The 18,573-nt window shown below is 44.1% G+C and overlaps 1 protein-coding gene across 2 annotated transcripts; it reads right to left on the minus strand.

Moving 5' to 3' along the window:
- Positions 1-39: 39 nt before the first annotated feature.
- Positions 40-17,593, minus strand: MRNIP (MRN complex interacting protein). 2 transcript variants are annotated; one of them, XM_082836692.1, is made up of 8 exons: positions 17,520-17,593; positions 15,391-15,450; positions 9,377-9,465; positions 5,146-5,221; positions 3,729-3,886; positions 2,382-2,469; positions 2,013-2,114; positions 40-667 (listed from the first exon to the last, which is right to left on the minus strand). In XM_082836692.1, exons 1-8 carry the CDS (start codon positions 17,583-17,585, stop codon positions 182-184), a joined length of 1,125 nt encoding a protein of 374 aa, XP_082692818.1. In that variant the 5' UTR covers positions 17,586-17,593; the 3' UTR covers positions 40-181. The 2 variants fall into 2 exon arrangements, with proteins under 2 accessions (XP_082692818.1, XP_082692819.1); XM_082836693.1 differs by lacking the exon at positions 2,013-2,114.
- Between the last annotated feature and the right edge of the window lie 980 nt (positions 17,594-18,573).

Below are 18,573 nucleotides of genomic sequence, written 5' to 3' on the forward strand. Positions count from 1 at the left end.
GATGAGAGATGATCTGTTTGATAGTCATGTTTATTGTTGGTTCTTGGTAGTTCCCATAAGTCATCCTTAGTCCTACTATTTAAAAGCAACTTGGGGAGTCCTGTTTCCAGTGGCACAGAGATCAAGTGGAGAAGGGCTCACTTAACAAATATGTCTACATTAGTAACACATTAGTTTCAATTCACAGATGGTCATCAAAGTCCTCTCCGGTTTTAAAGAGGTCATACAGTCGCAGGAGTGAAGAAGGCTCCTGCATCCCTTTGACCAAGGCCCCACCCTCTGCCCAAGGGCCTGTGCCCCCTGACTGCTCGGGGGTCTTTCCGCAGAGCCTCTTGGGCCCAGGCGTGGGAGTGTGTGTAGCCTGAGGAAGCTGGAGTGCACCAAGGGTCCTGCAGAGGCCTTCCCTTGGGGTCTGGGTCCTGGGGGTCCCCTGCTCAGTCCGTGCTGCTCGAGCTGGCCAGGGGCCTCTTTGCAAGGGGGTCAGGGGCTCCGTGTCCAAATGTGAGCTGTTTCCAAGTGGCGGAAGAAATTGTTCCCACTTAGGAGACACGGTCCTGACCTGCTGGGCAGGACACGGTGGTTCCCCCCGAGGAACGACGAGCTCCCTGGTGTCCCAGTCCTCACGACTGCTTCCTTCTTTGACCTTCCCTGTCAGGCCAGTGTGGTCCTGAGGTGGAAACACAAGATGATGGCCATGTTCTCCATTCAGAAGAATGCCCAGCAGGCTCAAGGGACAAGGAGAGGAGGTCCTGTGCCTGTACTAGTCCTTGACTGTACCTCTGGGTGCTGACACTTTCTGCTCTGTGCTGTCTACTATTCTGTAGCCTGGCAGGCTAGGGACATGCCTTGATTTTGAGGTTTAGCAAAGCACAGCAAATAAATGCCCTCTCCGTCACTCCAAATCCTCTGCCAAATTCCCTGACCAGGCTTCCCAAAAAAGGAAGATGTTCTCCTGTAATCAGGGTATGTCATGGGGACCTTAGCATCAGGTGAGGGAGTGCCTGAGGGGTGCAAGCAGGAAGGGCCCTAGAGACCACCTGGAAAGACCATGTGCTTATGGCCAGGCAGCTGGGAAGGTCTCTCTAGAACCATGTTCAGGGTTTTGAAGCTGTACAAGTGGCTGCACAGAATACCCCAGGGGACATGACAGTGACAGAGGCCTGGCTTCTCCCTTCTACCTCAGAAAACGAGGATGCATTGAAAATTGGGTTTCACTCCTAGAAAAATGGTACAGATGAACCGCTTTGCAGGGCAGAAATAGAGACACAGATGTAGAGAACAAATGTATAGACACCAAGTGGGGAAAGTGGCGGGGGGTGGGGTGGTGGTGTGATGAATTGGGTGATTGGGATTGACATTTATACACGATGTGTATAAAATGGATGACTAATAAGAACCTGATGTATAAAAAAATTCTAAAATTCAAAAAAAGAGAAAAAATTGGATTTCACTGCCTACAAAGGAATTTGCAAGCAATGACAGGAGGGACTCTGCATCACCACCCCCAGGCAGTATGGAAGAGGCTCTGTGGGCAGTTGTTAGTGATTCGAGACTGCCAGCTCTGCCACTGATTTGCTGTGACCTCAACTGAACCTTCACCAGTCTTAGTTCCTCACCTTCAAAACAAAACAGGCTTGTGGTAAGAATTAGTGCATAAAAAATGTTTAGCCCTGGGACTGGTACATCAGTAACTGTCACACTCATTATAATTTAGAGATTCAGGGCCACATCCTTACCTGGGGGTCACATAGCTAGTTAGTAGCAACACCAGAGTTTGATCACTGCCTCTTGGCTTTGGACGGGCACTCTCCACTACTGTCTGAAGCTGGCCAGGACGACCCTGGCCTATGTTGGGGCATGGCAGTGACAAATGCCTGGCAGAGTTCCTCTGCCTGGGTGCCTGTGGCATAAAGCAAAACCTGCATTCTGCGGCCTGGAAGGTCTAGGTTTGAAGCATCAGAAAAAGAGCAGGTCCTAGGTGAAGAGAGTGCCTCAAATGCACAAGAACCCACCTGGATAAATGAAGGTGACAGTTCCTCAGAAACCCAGGGCAGGTCCCAAGCTGAACAGTCTGACAAAGACCCGGTACTCCATGCAGAATGAAGGGAACGGTCCTAAAAGCCCTACTGGTCAACCTTGATTGCCTCCAAGGCATCAAGCTGCCCTTTTGACCCCGAGTTAACATCAGTGACAGGAGGAGCGTGGCAGGGAAACAGTGCAGGCCAGAGAAAGGAGTTGGCTTAAGACACAGAAAACAAGACAGCCATGTGGGAAGTTGGGCTTTTACGGGATGTAAGTGTGATACTTTAATTGTCCACAAAACAATTTAAAAATCCTGCGTCTGCTCAATGGCCACTGGGACACTGTCCTCAATCACTGACCTTCAGGGACTTCAAGGTGACCTCACAGTTTCTGGAGTCCTGGATATTAGGGCTGCATGGAGGCTGGACTGTGCTCTGGCTCCATTTCCTGGCAGAGGAAAAGTGCTGTCAAGAATCCAGTCTTTCTTGTAATTACAATGGAAAAGAATCTCAAAAAAAAAAAAAAAAATATATATATAAACGGAAACACTTTGCTGTACACATGAAACTAACACAACATTGTAAATCAACTATATTTCAATAAAAATAAAAAAAAAAAGAACCCAGTTCTACCATTGAACAGTGACCCTTAGTCTGACTTGGTGGTCACCTGGTCTGACACCTAGCACAGGTAGGGACCTTGCCATCCCTTATAGCTTCCCAACTGGCTGCTCAGCTTCTGTCCCACTGCCAACAACAGGTTGCCTAATGACATCTAAGGCAGTCCATTTCTCTGCTCTATAGCTTGTAGTTGCTAGAAAGTTCTTATTCTGAACTGGAATCTACCTCCCGCCCTAGAAGAGCCATCCTAATCTAGATGAGGCAGTCTCTCAGAAAACTCACTGAGGGACTTCCCTGGTGGTCCAGTGGTAAAGAATACGCCTTCCAATGCAGGGGACACGGGAATTAGGACCCCATGTGCCATGGGGCAAGTAGGCCCGCACGCCACAAGTACTGAGCTCACACGCCGCAAACTACAGAGCCCAGGCACTCTGGAACCCGCACGCCACAACTACAGAGACCACACACCCTGGAGCCTGCACGCCACAACTACAGAGAGAAAACCTGCATGCTGCAAATAAAGAAGAGAAAACCCACATGCCACAACTAGAGAGAAGCCTGTGCACCACAATGAAGGGCCCGGGTGCCACAATAAAAGATCCTGCATGCCTCAGTGAAGATCCCGAGTGCTGCAACCAAGACCCGATGCAGCCAAAAATAAATAAATAAATCTTTAAAAAAAAAAAAAAAAGCTCACTGAAATGCAGATTAAGACTGGAGAAGAGACCCATGAAAGTCAGGTCTTTCCTGCTCTCAGCTAAAGGTTCCCAGGCCTGTCGGCTTCTCTGGCCCCACTTCACTTTCTCAACCTTGCCCTTAAGTTCTTCCCTGAGGTCAGTGCAGTCTAGATGTTCAGAATTAAGTGAGCATCATAAAAGGCACCCCCACTAGAATCCTGCCTAGCCCTCACCTCTGCACGGGCTGCACCTGGTACCTGGCCATGCCAGAGGGCCTGCGGTGATGGCGCCTGCTGGCTCACATCCCTCAGGCTTCCTGCTGACCACAGGAAGCTGCTCGTCAGTACCCCCAACCGTAGGTCAGCAAGGTGGGCATGGGTGAGGGCTGGATTAGCTACTAGCTTGGCACCTTTTTCTAGGCAGGCCTGTACTGAAGGGAGGGTCTGGCTTCTCTCTCTTGGATGAGGGCTGTCTGTTGAAACACACTCCTCCTTCTTCCAGCTGCAGTTCTTTGGAGTCCCTTTCCAGATACTTCAGCCAGCGGTTCTTTGAGGGCTGGAGTTTTTCCTACAGGATTGGGAAGTTTATTCTCAGAGTTGGAAAGCAGACACCTTTACTGAAAATCTCCAGTGCAGCTCTGAGGCCTAAGAGCCTCAGGACCCATGTCTACACTGTCACCAGCAAAGGAATTTGATTGGAAGGTAATGGGAGACAGATATCTTGACTGGAGCACACTGGCACACACTTTGGGAAAGCTGCAGGTCACAAGAACTTTACCAAGAACTTTGCAAATGTCCACACTCCCTGGCCCAGTAGTTACAAATGAAGACAAAGGCATAAAGATGTTCAAAGTGTTACAAATAATAGCAAATATTTACAGTAGCAAAAGTTTGCGAACATCCTAAATGCCCAATAAGAAGGGAATTAAGTATTGCCATATCCACTATATTCTGTAGGTACTTTTTAGAAATGAAAAGAATTGAAAGCTATATAGCAACACAGAAGATATGATGTAAGTGAAAATTCCAGGATGCAAACAAGTGTTTCTTACAGAAGGAATGATGAAAGATTAAGTCTGTAAGTAAAGAAACTGGAAGTATAGACCCAAATATGCAAGACCTGATGTGTTAGTGTGCTTACGAGCATCTCCCCTATTTATTGATATAATAAAAATATGAAGAGCACCTGGAAAGCGGGCATTGCCAGTGTGATTCTGTGAGCAGAGGTGGGGCTCTGCCAGGGAGCCTGTCAGTTGTTCCCACTCCCCCCGTCCCTGGCAGGACACAGTGTTCCACGTACCCATGGCATCTTGGATGTACCAATGGCGTCACCTACTCAGTCACTCAAGCTCTTACATGCACTGCCCATCCAAACACTGTTTGAGTACCTACTTTAACCAGGCCCTGGGAATGAACAACTGGATGTGAGCCCTGCTGTGGGGCTCAGTCTGGAGAAAGGGAACATGGAAACCCAGGCACTTTACAACAGCATGCCTTCCCTACCACAAGTGTGCTGAGAGTGCTGTGGGACAAGGGGAGAAGCACAAGGAGGTGAAGTTCAATCTAAGTTCAGAAGAATTCACCAAGCAGCCAGAAGAAAAAGCTCTTTTCACAGTATTGTAATTATTTTACACTGCTGCCTCCACACATATGAAAGGGACAGGTTTATTCATTTTTGAGTTCCCTGTAGCTTTAAGCCAAGTGCTCATCATTCGGTAACCTCAACAAGCGTCTGCTGAAGAAATGAGGAATGAATGAATAAATGGAACCCCCCTCTGTGACAGAGCCGGCTCAGGCATCTGGGCCGAGATGGTGCTGCTGGCTTACCTGCAGGCTTGCAGGCACAGCCTGCCGAGGACGTGCATTTTCCTCCTCATCGGCATTTATGGATTCTTCCAGAGACCTTAGGGAAAGATTGTACAGTTGTCTTTTGTAAAATGACCAGGAAGATGAAGGACAGTGAAGATGGGAACGGCAAGATGCACGAACTTGATGTTGATATCAAAGCCTGTTTAGGGGAACTTAGAACTTATCTCTGTTGTTTTGATGTGATTTGGTAATCTTCCAGCAGTTCAGAAGGCAGAGGGACCATCTGTTACTTGGAGCAAGAGGAAAAGTGTCACAGGGCAGAAGTGGCACTCTTAACCCAGAGGACCAGAGTTTGCATCATGGCTTTGCCAATGACTGGCTGTCACTGACTGTGATTCTGGGTATATCACTGTATCCCAGTTTCCTTATTTACAAATGGGGATAATATTGCAAGGGTCACTGTGAAGATAAATAAGACAATACGTGTGCATGTGCCCTGCTCAGTGCCTGAACACAGAGACTAATGTCAGCTGAACTCTGATAGCACAGAGTCCCTCCCATTAGCAATGGAGATGTCCCCATTGCATAGGGTCATATGAGTGTCTTTACAGTTGTATTATATCTCAACCACTACAAAAGAAGGCATTTTACTGAGCTTGATGTGTCATAGTGACTTCATCCAGCCTCCCAGGGACAGCAGGGCTCTTTTACCACATAAAGCAGAGTGAGGAGCTGGAACCTTTGCAGCCTCGAGTAGGGCTGGATGGCCAGTGAAAACATTCATAGTGCAAGGACTGAAGGTTAGCGCCAAAGCCACATCCACCCATGTCAGACAGGGTTGTTACATCACACGATCAGATTGGAGCTCTCTCTAGAGAACTACAATGAGAACCCCAACTCTACCAAATGTGGGCACCTCTACTTCAGTTTCTTCCTCTGTAAACAGAAGCCAATTATCCTCACAGGGTGATGAGGAAGATAAAATAAGACCACGCATATGAACTGCCTACCGTGCCACATGGTCGATACTCCAATGTCCAGTTGAGCAGTGTCCTACCAGCTACTAGCCAGAACTCTGCTCACCATACTATGATTCAGGAACTCAACTCCAGAACATCTCTCAGCAATATGAAGGTTAATGGTCTGTCTTCTCACTTCTATGTTACCCCTGAGAAGCTGGGTGTCTACTGTTCTTGTGTAGGTGATCTCTCTTCTCTCCAGCTACTTTTCAACTCTTCCCTTTATCTTCCATGTTCTGCAATTTCATTATGTTGTTGTGTCTAAGGGCAGATTTTTTTTGTCTTTTAAAATTAACTTATTGAGGTATAATTTATAATTAATATACACTAAAATGTAACAATTTAAGTGTACAATTAGATGAGTTTGGTAAATTTTATCTTTGAATCTATTACTCCCATCAAGATATAGAAAAATAATTTATTGAGATATAATTAGCAAGATATAGAAAACTGTCATCACCCCAAGGTTCCCTTATATGCCTTTGTAGGTGATTCCCCCTCCCCAGAATACCACTCATCCCTATAGTATGTGGTCTTTTGTGTCTGATTTCTTTCACTTAGCAATGTTTTTGAGGTTTGCCCATGTTGTTTTTGTTGCTGAGTAGTATTCTATTGTATGGAAATACCACTATTTGTTTATTCACTTGCCTTTTTTTTCATCCTTCATTGAATCTATTTATTTATTTTTGGCTGTGTCGGGTCTCAGTTGTGGCACATGGGCTTCTCTCTAGTTGTGGTGTGCGTGTTTTCTCTTCTCTAGCTGTGGCGTGCAGGTTCAAGGGCATGTGGGCTCTGTAGTTTGCAGCACACAGGCTCTCTAGTTGAGGCGTGTGAGCTCAGTAGTTGTGGTGCACAGGCTCAGCTGTCCCACGGCATGTGGGATCTTAGTTCCCTGACCAGGGATCGAACCCATGTCCCCTGCATAAGGCGGATTCTTTACCACTGGACCACCAGGGAAGTCCCTTCATTTGCCTTCTGATGTTATCTATATATCTAGTCTTTCACCAAAATCACACTATCATCTTGATTGTTATAGTGAATCTTGAAATCAGGCTGTAGAAGTCCTCCAGTTTTGTTCTTTATCAGCATTGTTCTGGCAATTGCATTTCTATATAAATCTTAGGATCAGTTTGTCAATTTCTTAAAAAAAAAACAAAACTGCTGGAATTTTGATTGGAACCTAATGGCAGACTCTACAGATCAATTTAGGATGAACTGACATCTTAACAATATTGAGTTTTCCAATCCATGAACGTGTCATATTTTTTCATTTAGATCTTCTTTAATTTCTCTCAGCAATGTTTTATCGTTTTTACTGAAAATTTCTTGCACATTTTTGGGTTATGTTTATCCCTATGTATTTTATTTCATTTTATTATTTTTTTATTTTTTATTTCTTTTGCGGTATGCGGGCCTCTCACTGTTGTGGCCTCTCCCATTGCAGAGCACAGGCTCCGGACATGCAGGCTCAGCGGCCATGGCTCACAGGCCCAGCCGCTCCGCGGCATGTGGGATCTTCCCAGACCGGGGCACGAACCTGTGTCCCCTGCATTGGCAGGTGGACTCTCAACCACTGTGCCACCAAGGAAGCCCTTTATTTTTTGATGGTATTATAAATGGTATTTGATTTTTAAAATTATTTTCCAACTGTTCACTGCATTTATATAAAAATAAAATTTAGTTTTGTATGTTGACCATGTATCCTTGTGATCTTACTAAATTAACTTATTAGTTCTAGTAGCTTTTGTATAGATAGGCTCATTAGGATTTCCTACATACACAATGTTTTCATCTAGTTTGGGATTTACTGTGTTTCCTTAATCTAAGAATGTAAGCCCTTTGATTCTGGAAATGTTCTGTTCATTTCCCTGCAAATATTGCCTTTGTCCCCTTCTCTTTATTATCTCCTGCTGGAACTCTTCTCTGTATCCTTCATGTCTCTGAACTTATATTTTCCACCTTTTTGTCTTTCTCTGCTGCACTGTGATTAATTTCTTCAGATTGGTCTTCCATTTCACTAATTCTCTCTTCAGTTGCACTTGATCTGTTTAATGGTCCACTAAACTTTTAATTTCAATGACTATACTTTTCATTTCTACAAACTTTTTGGTTTTTTTAAAAAACTGGTTATTTTTTAAAGTCTCTTGCTCCTCATATTAGCAACCCCCCTCTTCTAATTTCATTAAATATATTAAACATGAAATATTATGTATTCTGAACTCTTTTTGGGTCTGACTTTTCTGTCATTTCTGCTGTCTTTTGCTCATGGTGACATACTTCCTTAAGTTAAATGATTTTTACCTTTGGGTATATGCTCCTTGGAACTTTATATGTGGGAATTCTTTGATACCTGGGTTGAAGATGTATTGCTCCAAAAAGGAGCTGCATTTACCTCTGTTCCTGGGACAATTTAAAAATAAGTTCTCAGCTTGAGACTTTTCACACAGCATGTGTAAAAGGCTTAAAGGCCGTGTGACAGATTCCTTGTGCTTATAAAATCCTGGAGCAGTATTTCCCTTCTTCAGTCAGTGCCAAGGTCAACACAGGCTGGGTCCCTGCTATGGAGGGGGTGCATTTCTAGTTCATTTGAATGCTGAGGGTGTAGTCCTTTGGGGACTCAGCTTTATGTGGTGGTCTCCTATGGACCTTCCCACAGTAAACAAACCCTCGGCTTTGTCTTTGTCTCCTGCTTCCCTCCCAGATGCATGGAAGCTGAAGGGCAACAGGTTTCAATCGCCTCAGCAGCCCAGCTGCTTATTCTCTGGATTTTGGCTTTTGCTTCATTTTTGGCCTCTGATGGTTACTTACCTTCTTGTCATCTCTTCAGTGCACTTAAAATATTGTGGCTGGGGGCTTCCCTGTTGGCGCAGTGGCTGAGAGTCCACCTGCCGATGCAGGGGACACAGGTTTGTGCCCCGGTCCAGGAGGATCCCACATGCCGCGGAGCGGCTGGGCCCGTGAGCCATGGCCGCTGAGCCTGCGTGTCCGGAGCCTGTGCTCCGCAACGGGAGAGGCCACAAGAGTGAGAGGCCTGCGTACCGCAAAAAAAAAACAAACAAAAAAAAACTGTGGCTGGCATTTTAAATTAATTTCAGTGGGAAGATTGTTCAATATCTAATTGCCATATTGTAAGACATGGAACTCTAAGGGATTTCTCCGTCATAGACTTCCACCATCCACTCAAGATAAAAACAGGGCAAGATAACCATGCCTCCCTCAAATTACTATACCTGAGTGACATCTCTGAAATCTGTCCCTGCAGCAGATTTAATTTTTGGACATGGTGTCTACAGTCAGCACCAGAGCCCTCACCGTAAGCCTGAGAAACAAACAAACAAACAAAAATATCAAGTTTAAAAAGTGTTGATAGAATGCTGAGAAATAGATCCATTAGAGCTGCAACCCAGGGAGGATAAAACTGTACTTTGCAAGGCCCAAAGCACCATGCAGGAACCCAAACAATGATTGCTGTTTCTGCAGTGATTTACAAACTAACAGTCTCAGGGACTAATAGTTTCAGTCTATCTGGCTGCCCACCATCACCCTGAACTTTATATATCAAAGCTAAACTCAACCCAAAATCCCACACAAATTGGTTAATGAACATAAGAAATTCAGAAGAGAAGTAACACAAATTGCCAATAAACATATGAAATGATACACCTCACTCACTCATAATCAAAAGAATATAAAATAGATGAGATACATTTTTTCACTTAGCAGTCACTCATTTGTTCAATAAATATTTATTAAGCACCTATTATGTGCCAGGCCCTGAACTAGGTAAGGACAACACAATACAGGAATGGACAAACACTACTGTCATTATGGAGCTCACACTGTAGTGAGAATAGACAGATAATAAGCACATAAGTCACCTATATGGCCATCAGACGGTGAGAAGTGCTTCTGAGGAAAGTAAGGCAATGAAGCGGGGTGGGGCAGAGTGTGGACACAGTAGACAATTTTATATGTGTGTTCAAGAAGTCAAGGAGTGGATCACTGAGAGGGTGACATCTGAGCACAAAATAGGAAGATAGGCAGAAACAAGCCATGTAGATATATAGGGGAAGAACATTCAGCAGAAGCAACGAAACGGAAAGGAGTGCAAAGACCCTGAGCCTGGCATTTTGGAGGAACGGTGAGGAGGCCAAGTGGCTGGAGCTGAATGGTCTAGGGGGAAGATGGTAGGAGATGAGGTTTGAGAGTGTAGGCCCCGTTACAGGCAGAGTCAGCCTTATAGGCATGAGATCTGCTCTGCTGTCTCCATCTTGAAATTCTTAATAATCATTGAATCATTGAATCATTGTGTAAGTAAAGTCTGATGAGATAATGAAGCATGTTTGTGAGTCGTGGACACCAAATGTGTTCACTGTTTCTCGTCACTGCTTTTACATACAGCATGCCTGATGACTGAGGAGCACAGAATTGCAGTGAACTCACAAGGTGTGGGAGTTCAGTGAGACTCCAAGTTCAGACGGTGTGTACAAGTCTTTTTTTTTTTTCCCAAAAAGAGAACATTTATTACTTATTTTTTCCTCATTAGAACTTTCTTTACAGCAACACAAAGTAAAGTACAACAAAAGTACGTGGGGGGCAACCTCAGCCTGAGAGGCCAGGCTTTCCACTGGAATCAGAACTTGCTTCAGTTGCAGAAAGGAGGCAAGGGTATTCTAAAAAACATGAACAACCAAGGAAACGTGTCATATCTTTTCTTACTCCTGTTACCTCCCTGGAATAGCCTATGCTGAAAATAATAACACAGAAAAAAAAGTGAAAGATAGGGCAATCTTTCCCAGTTCCTTTTCCTCTCAGTACTTCCTTACTCATCAGTGAGCTAAAGGTTGAGCGTATGGGTAGAATGTGCGTGTATCAAGCAGTGAAGTAAAAATAGTTAATTTTGTGCAACATCTCCACTGTTCTGGTAGGAATGAAATATGTAGGCATGTATGAGCTACAAAATATAAATTGTGCAATTTTGATGATTCTACGTATACACCAAATGCTCTTATATTATTCTGCATATGTTCCATGTATGTACTAAATGCTCTTTGCATTTATAACTGGTGTTGCACAATATAAATGGTGTTGCACAATTTTAAATGTTAGTTTTTCTTGACACAGGAAGATATTAAATAGTAAATTTTAAAACCAGTAAATAAAAGACATCAGGAAAAGTCAGGAGACCAGGAAAGAAAGGAAAAGCTTAATATTCTAGTACCTTTAATAGCATTTTTTTTTCTGCTTTTGAAAAGGGGCCCCCTGCCCCAACCTGGCCCTGTCTGCATGAGCATGAATGTTGCTCTAACCTGGAAGGTCTGACATGATCTTGCATATGTTTCAGTAGGACCCTGCAGCTGTGGTGCTAAGACTGTATGGCAGAAGCAGGTGACCAGTCAGGAGGTTGCAGCAAATACTGAGGCAACTCAGACCACTGTGGTAGCAAGTGGGCACAGTCTGGGTATATCCTGAAGGTAGGGCTGACAAAATTTGCTGATGGATCAGATGAAGAGTGTAAAAGAAAAAGAGAAGTCAGGGATGAGTTCAAGGTTTTTAGCCCAAACAACTAAAAAGAGGGACTTGGCACTTAAGAGTTGGGGATGACTGTGGGAAGAGCAGGTTGGTGAGGGTAAGGTGAGGGCTTCGTTTTGGGATACAGGTTTGGGATGCCTCTTAGATATGCAGGAGAGCGGTAAGTGGTTGGAAGCATACACAAGTTCAGGGGCAGGTCTGGGGTCTGAGATGGACATTTGAGAATTGTCAGATTGTCTCATCTCAGACGACCAAGGGAATGAGCGTAGCTAGACAAGAGGTCCAAAAACTGAGTGCCAGAGCACTCTAAGGTTTAGAAGATGAGGAGATGGGAAAAAACTAGCAAAGAGGATTGAAACCAGCCAGGAAGACAGGAGGAAAACCAGGAGCAGGATGACTAGAAGTCCAAGTGAAGACAATGCTTCAAGGAGGAGGAAGTGACAAACTCTGACAAATGCCACCAATGAGTCAAGTCACTTGAGGACTGAGAACCAACCATTATTTTTAGCAACATAGAGACCACTGCTGACTTTGACATGAGCAATTTTATCGGACTGGTGGGGAGTGAAATCCCGTCTGGGGAAAGTTCAAGTGAGAATGGGAGGAAAGGAACTGGAGAGGGGAAAGGCAAAGTTTAAAAAGACTGATAACTGACTTATGGTTGCCAAGAGGGAGTGGGCTGGGGGAGGGATGGATTGGGAGTTTGGGATTAGCAATGCAAACTATTATATATAGAATGGATAAACAACAAGGCCCTACTGTATAGCATAGGGAACTACATTCAATATTCTGTGATAAACCATAATGGAAAAAAATATGAAAAAGGATGTGTGTGTGTGTGTGTGTGTGTATACACACACACACACACACACACATATATGTAAATAAAAAACTGAATCACTTTGCTGTGCAACAGAAATTAGCACAACATTGTAACTCAACTATACGTCCACACAATAAATTGAAAAACAAAATTCTAAAATGACTGACAACTTATGTCTGGCATAACTGGTAGGGTGCATGCTCTCCTGCATAGCAGAGACTGCTGCCTGAATACTGAAATGCATTCTCCCCTCATCTGGGAGCAGACTAGACTACATTTTCCAGTCTTCCTTGCAGTCAGGTGTGGCCATGAGACTAGGTTCTTCCCAGTGGAATGTAAGCCACTTCCAGATCCTTCCTGGGTAGCTCCTCCCTGATCTTGCTCCTTTGCGGGGCAAGAGGCAGTGGGAGACAAGCCTCAGGGAATAACAGAACCTCAAGATTACAGGTGCCTCGGTCCCCAGATGACCATACCAAGGACAGCTCTCCTGCTGATCTCAATCTCCCCCAGGAGTGTTACAAGAGCAAGAGAAACAACTTCTATTGCGTTAAGCCACCACAATTTTGGTGTCTGTTCATTACTGTGGCCTAGTCAGTCATAAGCCATATACCACTGCACAAGCATGGGGGTGCTGAGAGGAAGGCAAAGCTTCCTCAGGAATTCAGAAATACATGCTGACATCTAAAACAAGCAGAAGTCACTAGCTATGAGCCAGCCCCTGCCTTCTGAGACCCAATCTCAAGGTAGGCCTCAGCAGCTACACTTACTGACAGATGACCAAACTGTCCCCACTCCCACCCATCCCAACTGACTGGACCAGTGATGGACATCTGAATCAACAGGTCAACCAGATTGTTTCTCCCAGGAGTTTATAATTGGGACTCAGCTATTCCAGTTGGTTTGAAATGAGATTCTGTTGTCTGTGAGTGGAGTATGTTACTTTGAACTGGGAACAGAGAGGAAGGGAAGGAGAGGAGATAGGGAGAGAGGGAGGAAGGTATAGGGAGAAACTGGGTGAAGGGAGGAGAAGGGAGGGAAAAGATGATGCTTGTGTTGTTGGCAGCTTTTCAGTTCTTGGGGTTGGTTCTTCAAGGGGTCAAGAATGAAGCTTCTTCCTTGGATCCCCCCAAGATACCCCATTACCTTGCCAGTACATTTTAAATTTTGCTGAAGTGTTTTTTTCCTATTATTTGCAACTAAAAGAACCTTGGTCAAAAGAATTCCTCTGATTTAACTTCTAGGAATTCGTCCTAAGGAAATAATTGGTCAAGTGAAGAAAGAGGTATTTGTAAGAAGCTTCATTGCAGAGTTGTTCATAACAATGAAAACTAAAATCAACCTAAATGCCCATCAGTGTGGGGTTTGTCACTTAACTCATTCAACAAACATTACTTGAGCAAGCACTGTGCTAGGTGCCAAGAGTACATCAGCAAAACATACAAAAAAGGCTATATAAGTGTCCATCAACAGATGAGTGGATAAAGAAGATATGGGGTGTATGTATGTGTGTGTGTGTATATAGACACACACACACACACATATATATAATGGAATATTAGTCATAAAAAAGAATGAAATAATTGCCATTTGCAACAACAAGGATGGACCCAGAGTGTATCGTATTAAGTGAAGCAAGTCAGACAAAGACAAATATTATATGATATCACTTATATGTGGAATCTAAAAAAATAATACAAGTGAATTTATTTACAAAACAGAAAGAAACACACAGACATAGAAAATAAACTTATGGTTACCAAAAGGGGAAGACGAAGAGAGGAATAAATTAGGAGTATGGGATTAACAGATACACACTATATAAAATAGATTAACAACAAGGATTTACTGTATAGCACAGGGAACTACATTCAATTTCTTATAATAAACTATAATGGAAAATAAGAAAAAAATATGTATAACTGAATCACTTTGCTATACACCTGATACTAACATAATATTGTAAATCAACTATACTTCAATTTTTTTAAAAAGGGTATATAAGTAAAATAGGCAAACCCTCTCTTCCCATGGAATTTACAGTCTCAGATGGACAATACTCACATAAACATGCTTGCCTATATTTCTGATCAGGGTAATGAGATTAACTAGGGAAGCCCCAACAATGAGCACAAAGGCCCTAAGAGGGAAGCAGATTTGGATTGTTTCAAGGTCAGAAGGAAAAGCCCTTATGGCTGAAGGAGGAGAATGATGAGATGAGGCTGGAGAGGTGGCATCAAGGGCTGGAGCAGGTGAACAAGGGGCTCAATGAGGACCCTGTGATATTAGAGATCAAGTGGGTCGGTAAGTATGGACTTGAAAAGAACTGTGATGCTGGGTGAAAAAACTGGGCTAATAAGAGCATTTACAACATGCTCCCCTCAGTCCACATGCTCTTTCATCTCCTGACTACCTTCACAACCTGCCTGCCCCCTCTCACACCCTTGCATCTACCAACAGCTGTCTGCCTATCCCCAGTTAGGTCTGATTACTCAGTTATCTTCTTACAGACCCCTGTACTTTCCTCTCATTTTGCTCAGTCTAGTTTTAAATTACATGTGTGTGTTTTAGTTTCTCATCCTGTTCCACAACAGCAGATCGGTGAAGGCAATTAACAACATGGTCTTACCTTCCATTGTGTCCCATGCCTGCATACAGAAGTTACTCAGTAAATACTTACTGACTGAATAAAAAAAGGAAGGTAACTTTCCAGGCACTGCTCCATTCATTTCGCTTCTTGAAGGAAGATGATCTTAGGAAGCAGGAGCGCTATATCTAATGAACTTGAGCCAATAATGGAACACTGGGTTCCATGAGAAATATGTTTCTGCAGGGCTGGGTCCCACCTGCTTCCTGGTATGGGTATTAGACACTTTGCTGCTTGGGACTCACCCGCAAAAATGACTGCTTCTCTCCACAAGCTTTGCATGTCCATTTGAGACTCTTTTTCACCTACAATGAAATTTCAGAATTATAGCTAAAGTAATTATTTGAAACAGGTGGAACTAGATCAGAAATAATAAAGAGATCAGTGGAAAAGAATAAAGAGTCCAGAAACAAACCAACACATGTATGAAAATTTAGTATATTATAAAGGTGAAAAAAGAAGAGACTATTTAATAAGTGCTTCTGGAAAACTGGCTATCCATATGAAACGAAATCAAATTAGATCTCTACTATATGTGATTCTCAAAAAAAATTCCATGACATTTCAATTCTTGATAAATCTAACTAGATGGATTCTCTCTTAACATAATAAAATGCCTTACATCTAGCTCTAAAGCTGCAGAATCACCACCAGCATTCCCATGAAAGTCAAGAACAAGTCAAGGATCTGCACTATTATTTACCATTTTTTTCTGGATGTACTAACTGATGGAATTGGAAAAGAGAACATAGCAAGAGGTATGAAAATGGAAAGGAAAAAAAAACTATCCTTATTTATGGATGATATGATTTATTTCTTTAAAACTCAAGATAACTAAATGAAAAACTACTAAAACCAGTAAGATAATCTAATATAGGGGCTAGGTAGAAAATTAATATATCTTCAAAAATTAATATAACTTATAAGCAAACATCTACTTAGAAGAGATAATTAAAGAAATAAATCCATTTGTAAAGGCAACAAAGAAAATGTTATCAAGGGGCACCAAAACTGTTTTAAGAGATGGAATGAAATGCCATGCTTAACATCACAAAGATGTCTCGGTTGATTCATAAAAATTAACATGATTAATATGATCCTAATACAAAAACCGTCAGGGCTTTTGGGGAAGTACCTAAAAGGATTCTAAGGAGGACAAGCAGCATCTACTACAAATTTAAGTGGGTATATCCTAAGATTCTACTTCTCAGCATCTACCTTCAAACACCATAAAAATACTGTGTCTCTTCTACAGGTACATATGCAAGTAAGAAATGCATTAAAAAAATAATAAAAGCTCTGGAAGGACACACAGTAACTGGCTAGCTCTGGGGAATGAAGATACAGAATTCAGAAGCTGTTGAAATTAAATGAGATGTGTGAAACTGCCTGATACACAGCCGACTTGGAATTAAACTGTTAACCCTCTTTTCCCACTTGGCTTCAAATCACTTTTCAGAGTTGAAAGTGACCATGAGAACACGAACTACATTATATATATAATAATTTAAAAGTGGAAATGATTCCCATTTATTCTCAACTCCTAGAACCAAAAAAATGAAGTAAGTAAAAAGTTTCTAAGCCCCTAAAAGGACCCTTACAAAGTCACAGCGAACTTACAGGTGCATACCCAGCCTCTTACTGGCTTTTAAACATACATTTTGTATGTTTGTACATACATTTTGTATGCATTTGATGCTACCCTTCTTCAGGGCACAGCAGATTAGCAGGGGACTACGAGAAGCGGATACAATGACAACCTTGACGGCATCAAGCAGGGAGACAGAACGTGATTCAGGAAAAAACAGGTTAAGTGACATACCCTATTTTACGTTTTGAGTCAGGGAAGCATTACGTTTTAGAAACTTCGATTATCCTGTTTAAAGGCGCGAGATTATTTACACTCTGAATAGGCGTCAAGGCCCTCACTACGGGCAGAGCCAAAGAGTGCCAGCAGGGGTGCCCAGTCGTGCCTCAGTTTTTAAAACTATCATTTCCCTTGCATTTAAATGAAGAAGGAGCCATTTTGGGGGCTAGGCTCTGCATAAAGGAGGCTATCCTCTACCCTCAACCTGGTGTGCCCGACCACCGGCCAGATAGAATTCACGAGGCCGCCTCGGCAGAAACCATTGGCTGGTTTCTGCGAATCTTACAACCACCAAGCAAAAACCGAAAAAAGCCCAGAACAACGTTATCGAGAAGCGACATCAATAAAACCTAGTTCTCAGGACAGACATCGTCATTTGTCCGGGACCCAGACACACCCCGCAACCGCACGAGACGGCGCCCAGCCTGGGGGAGGAGGTCTGGCCCCCCAGCGACCCCACCTCGTCCTGCCCGCCATCCCCGTGCTCTGAGGAGGAGGAGGCCCCACCTGGTGCGCCTGGAAGAGGCGGCAGCAGGAGCACCGCAACACCCGAACCCGCTGTGGAGGCGCCATTGCGACGGCTGTCGCCCCCGCGCGTGCGCCGCGTTACCCTGTCCGCCCTGGCTCCGCCCACTTCAGGCGCTCGGGACCCTCTGGCCTCAGGCACCGCCCCTGGAGAGCATGCGCCCTGCACTCCCGCCCACTCGAGCTTCGCCCCTAATGCGCACTTGGGCCACCGGAAAGCTCAGCGTTAGTCGGCTGTCAGCTGGGACCCCGGGCGACCTCAGGACTCGGGCCGTATCAGTGCTGCCGAGTCGGGCGTTGTTTGGGCTTTGCGTCAGTCAGGTCACTGGTTGTCTGTCTCAGCCCGAAGCAGTTCCCGCCTCTAAACCAGCGTTTCTGCCTGGGCTCCCTGGGACGATTGAAGTTGCAAGGGCTGGGTCTCCAGCCGCCGCTGGGGGTCCGGCCTTTGCTGGCACAGTTTCTTCTGCTTCTTCAAGTCGGGGAGAGGGAGCCGGAGGGCGCCTCCCTGCTCGGGCCCACTCCCTGGGGCCCACGGTAGGCACTTTCAGGACCTCTGGTCAGAGGTGGTTAGTTAACGTTTGAGCCGGAGCACCGAGAATCCTGGGAAAATAGGCAGTTCACCAACCCTACGCTTCTCAGAGAGGGAAACGGAGACGCCTGGCGGTTGAAAACGAAATCAGTCCTTACTGCAGTCCCGAGGAAGACCCGCTCTAAAAGGTGGAGGAGCCCAAGTCCCAGTCTGGGCATAGAGGAAAAATATTGCACCCCTCATGTCCCAACCTCACCTTAACGCCAGCCCGCCAAGACATTCCCACGTGCCTGACAACATAAATAATCTTGTTAAAAGAAAATTTAAAACGCCCAATCCTGACAAGGATGCTGATAGAACGGTAAAAGGAAAAAACAATCTGGCAGTTATCTCTATCTTAATAATCTGAATCACGCAGATTTATTGTTTATGCAGTAGTGTTAACTGAAGTATAACAGGAAAAAATGGAAATAAGTATTCTAAAGAATGGACCATTATGCAGGTCCA

This window comes from Leucopleurus acutus (assembly GCF_964270905.1).
Source record: "Leucopleurus acutus genome assembly, chromosome: 3".
Taxonomy (NCBI): domain Eukaryota; kingdom Metazoa; phylum Chordata; class Mammalia; order Artiodactyla; family Delphinidae; genus Leucopleurus; species Leucopleurus acutus.

Coding starts and splice junctions, on each gene's coding strand:
- MRNIP (XM_082836692.1), bottom strand. CDS start 17,585: ATGGCGCCTCCACAGCGGGTTCGGGTGTTGCGGTGCTCCTGCTGCCGC. Junction 9,466..15,390: donor AGAAGCAGTCATTTTTGCGG/GTGAGTCCCAAG, acceptor TTTGTTTCTCAG/GCTTACGGTGAGGGCTCTGG. Junction 5,222..9,376: donor ATTTCAGAGATGTCACTCAG/GTATAGTAATTT, acceptor TCTTTCCCTAAG/GTCTCTGGAAGAATCCATAA.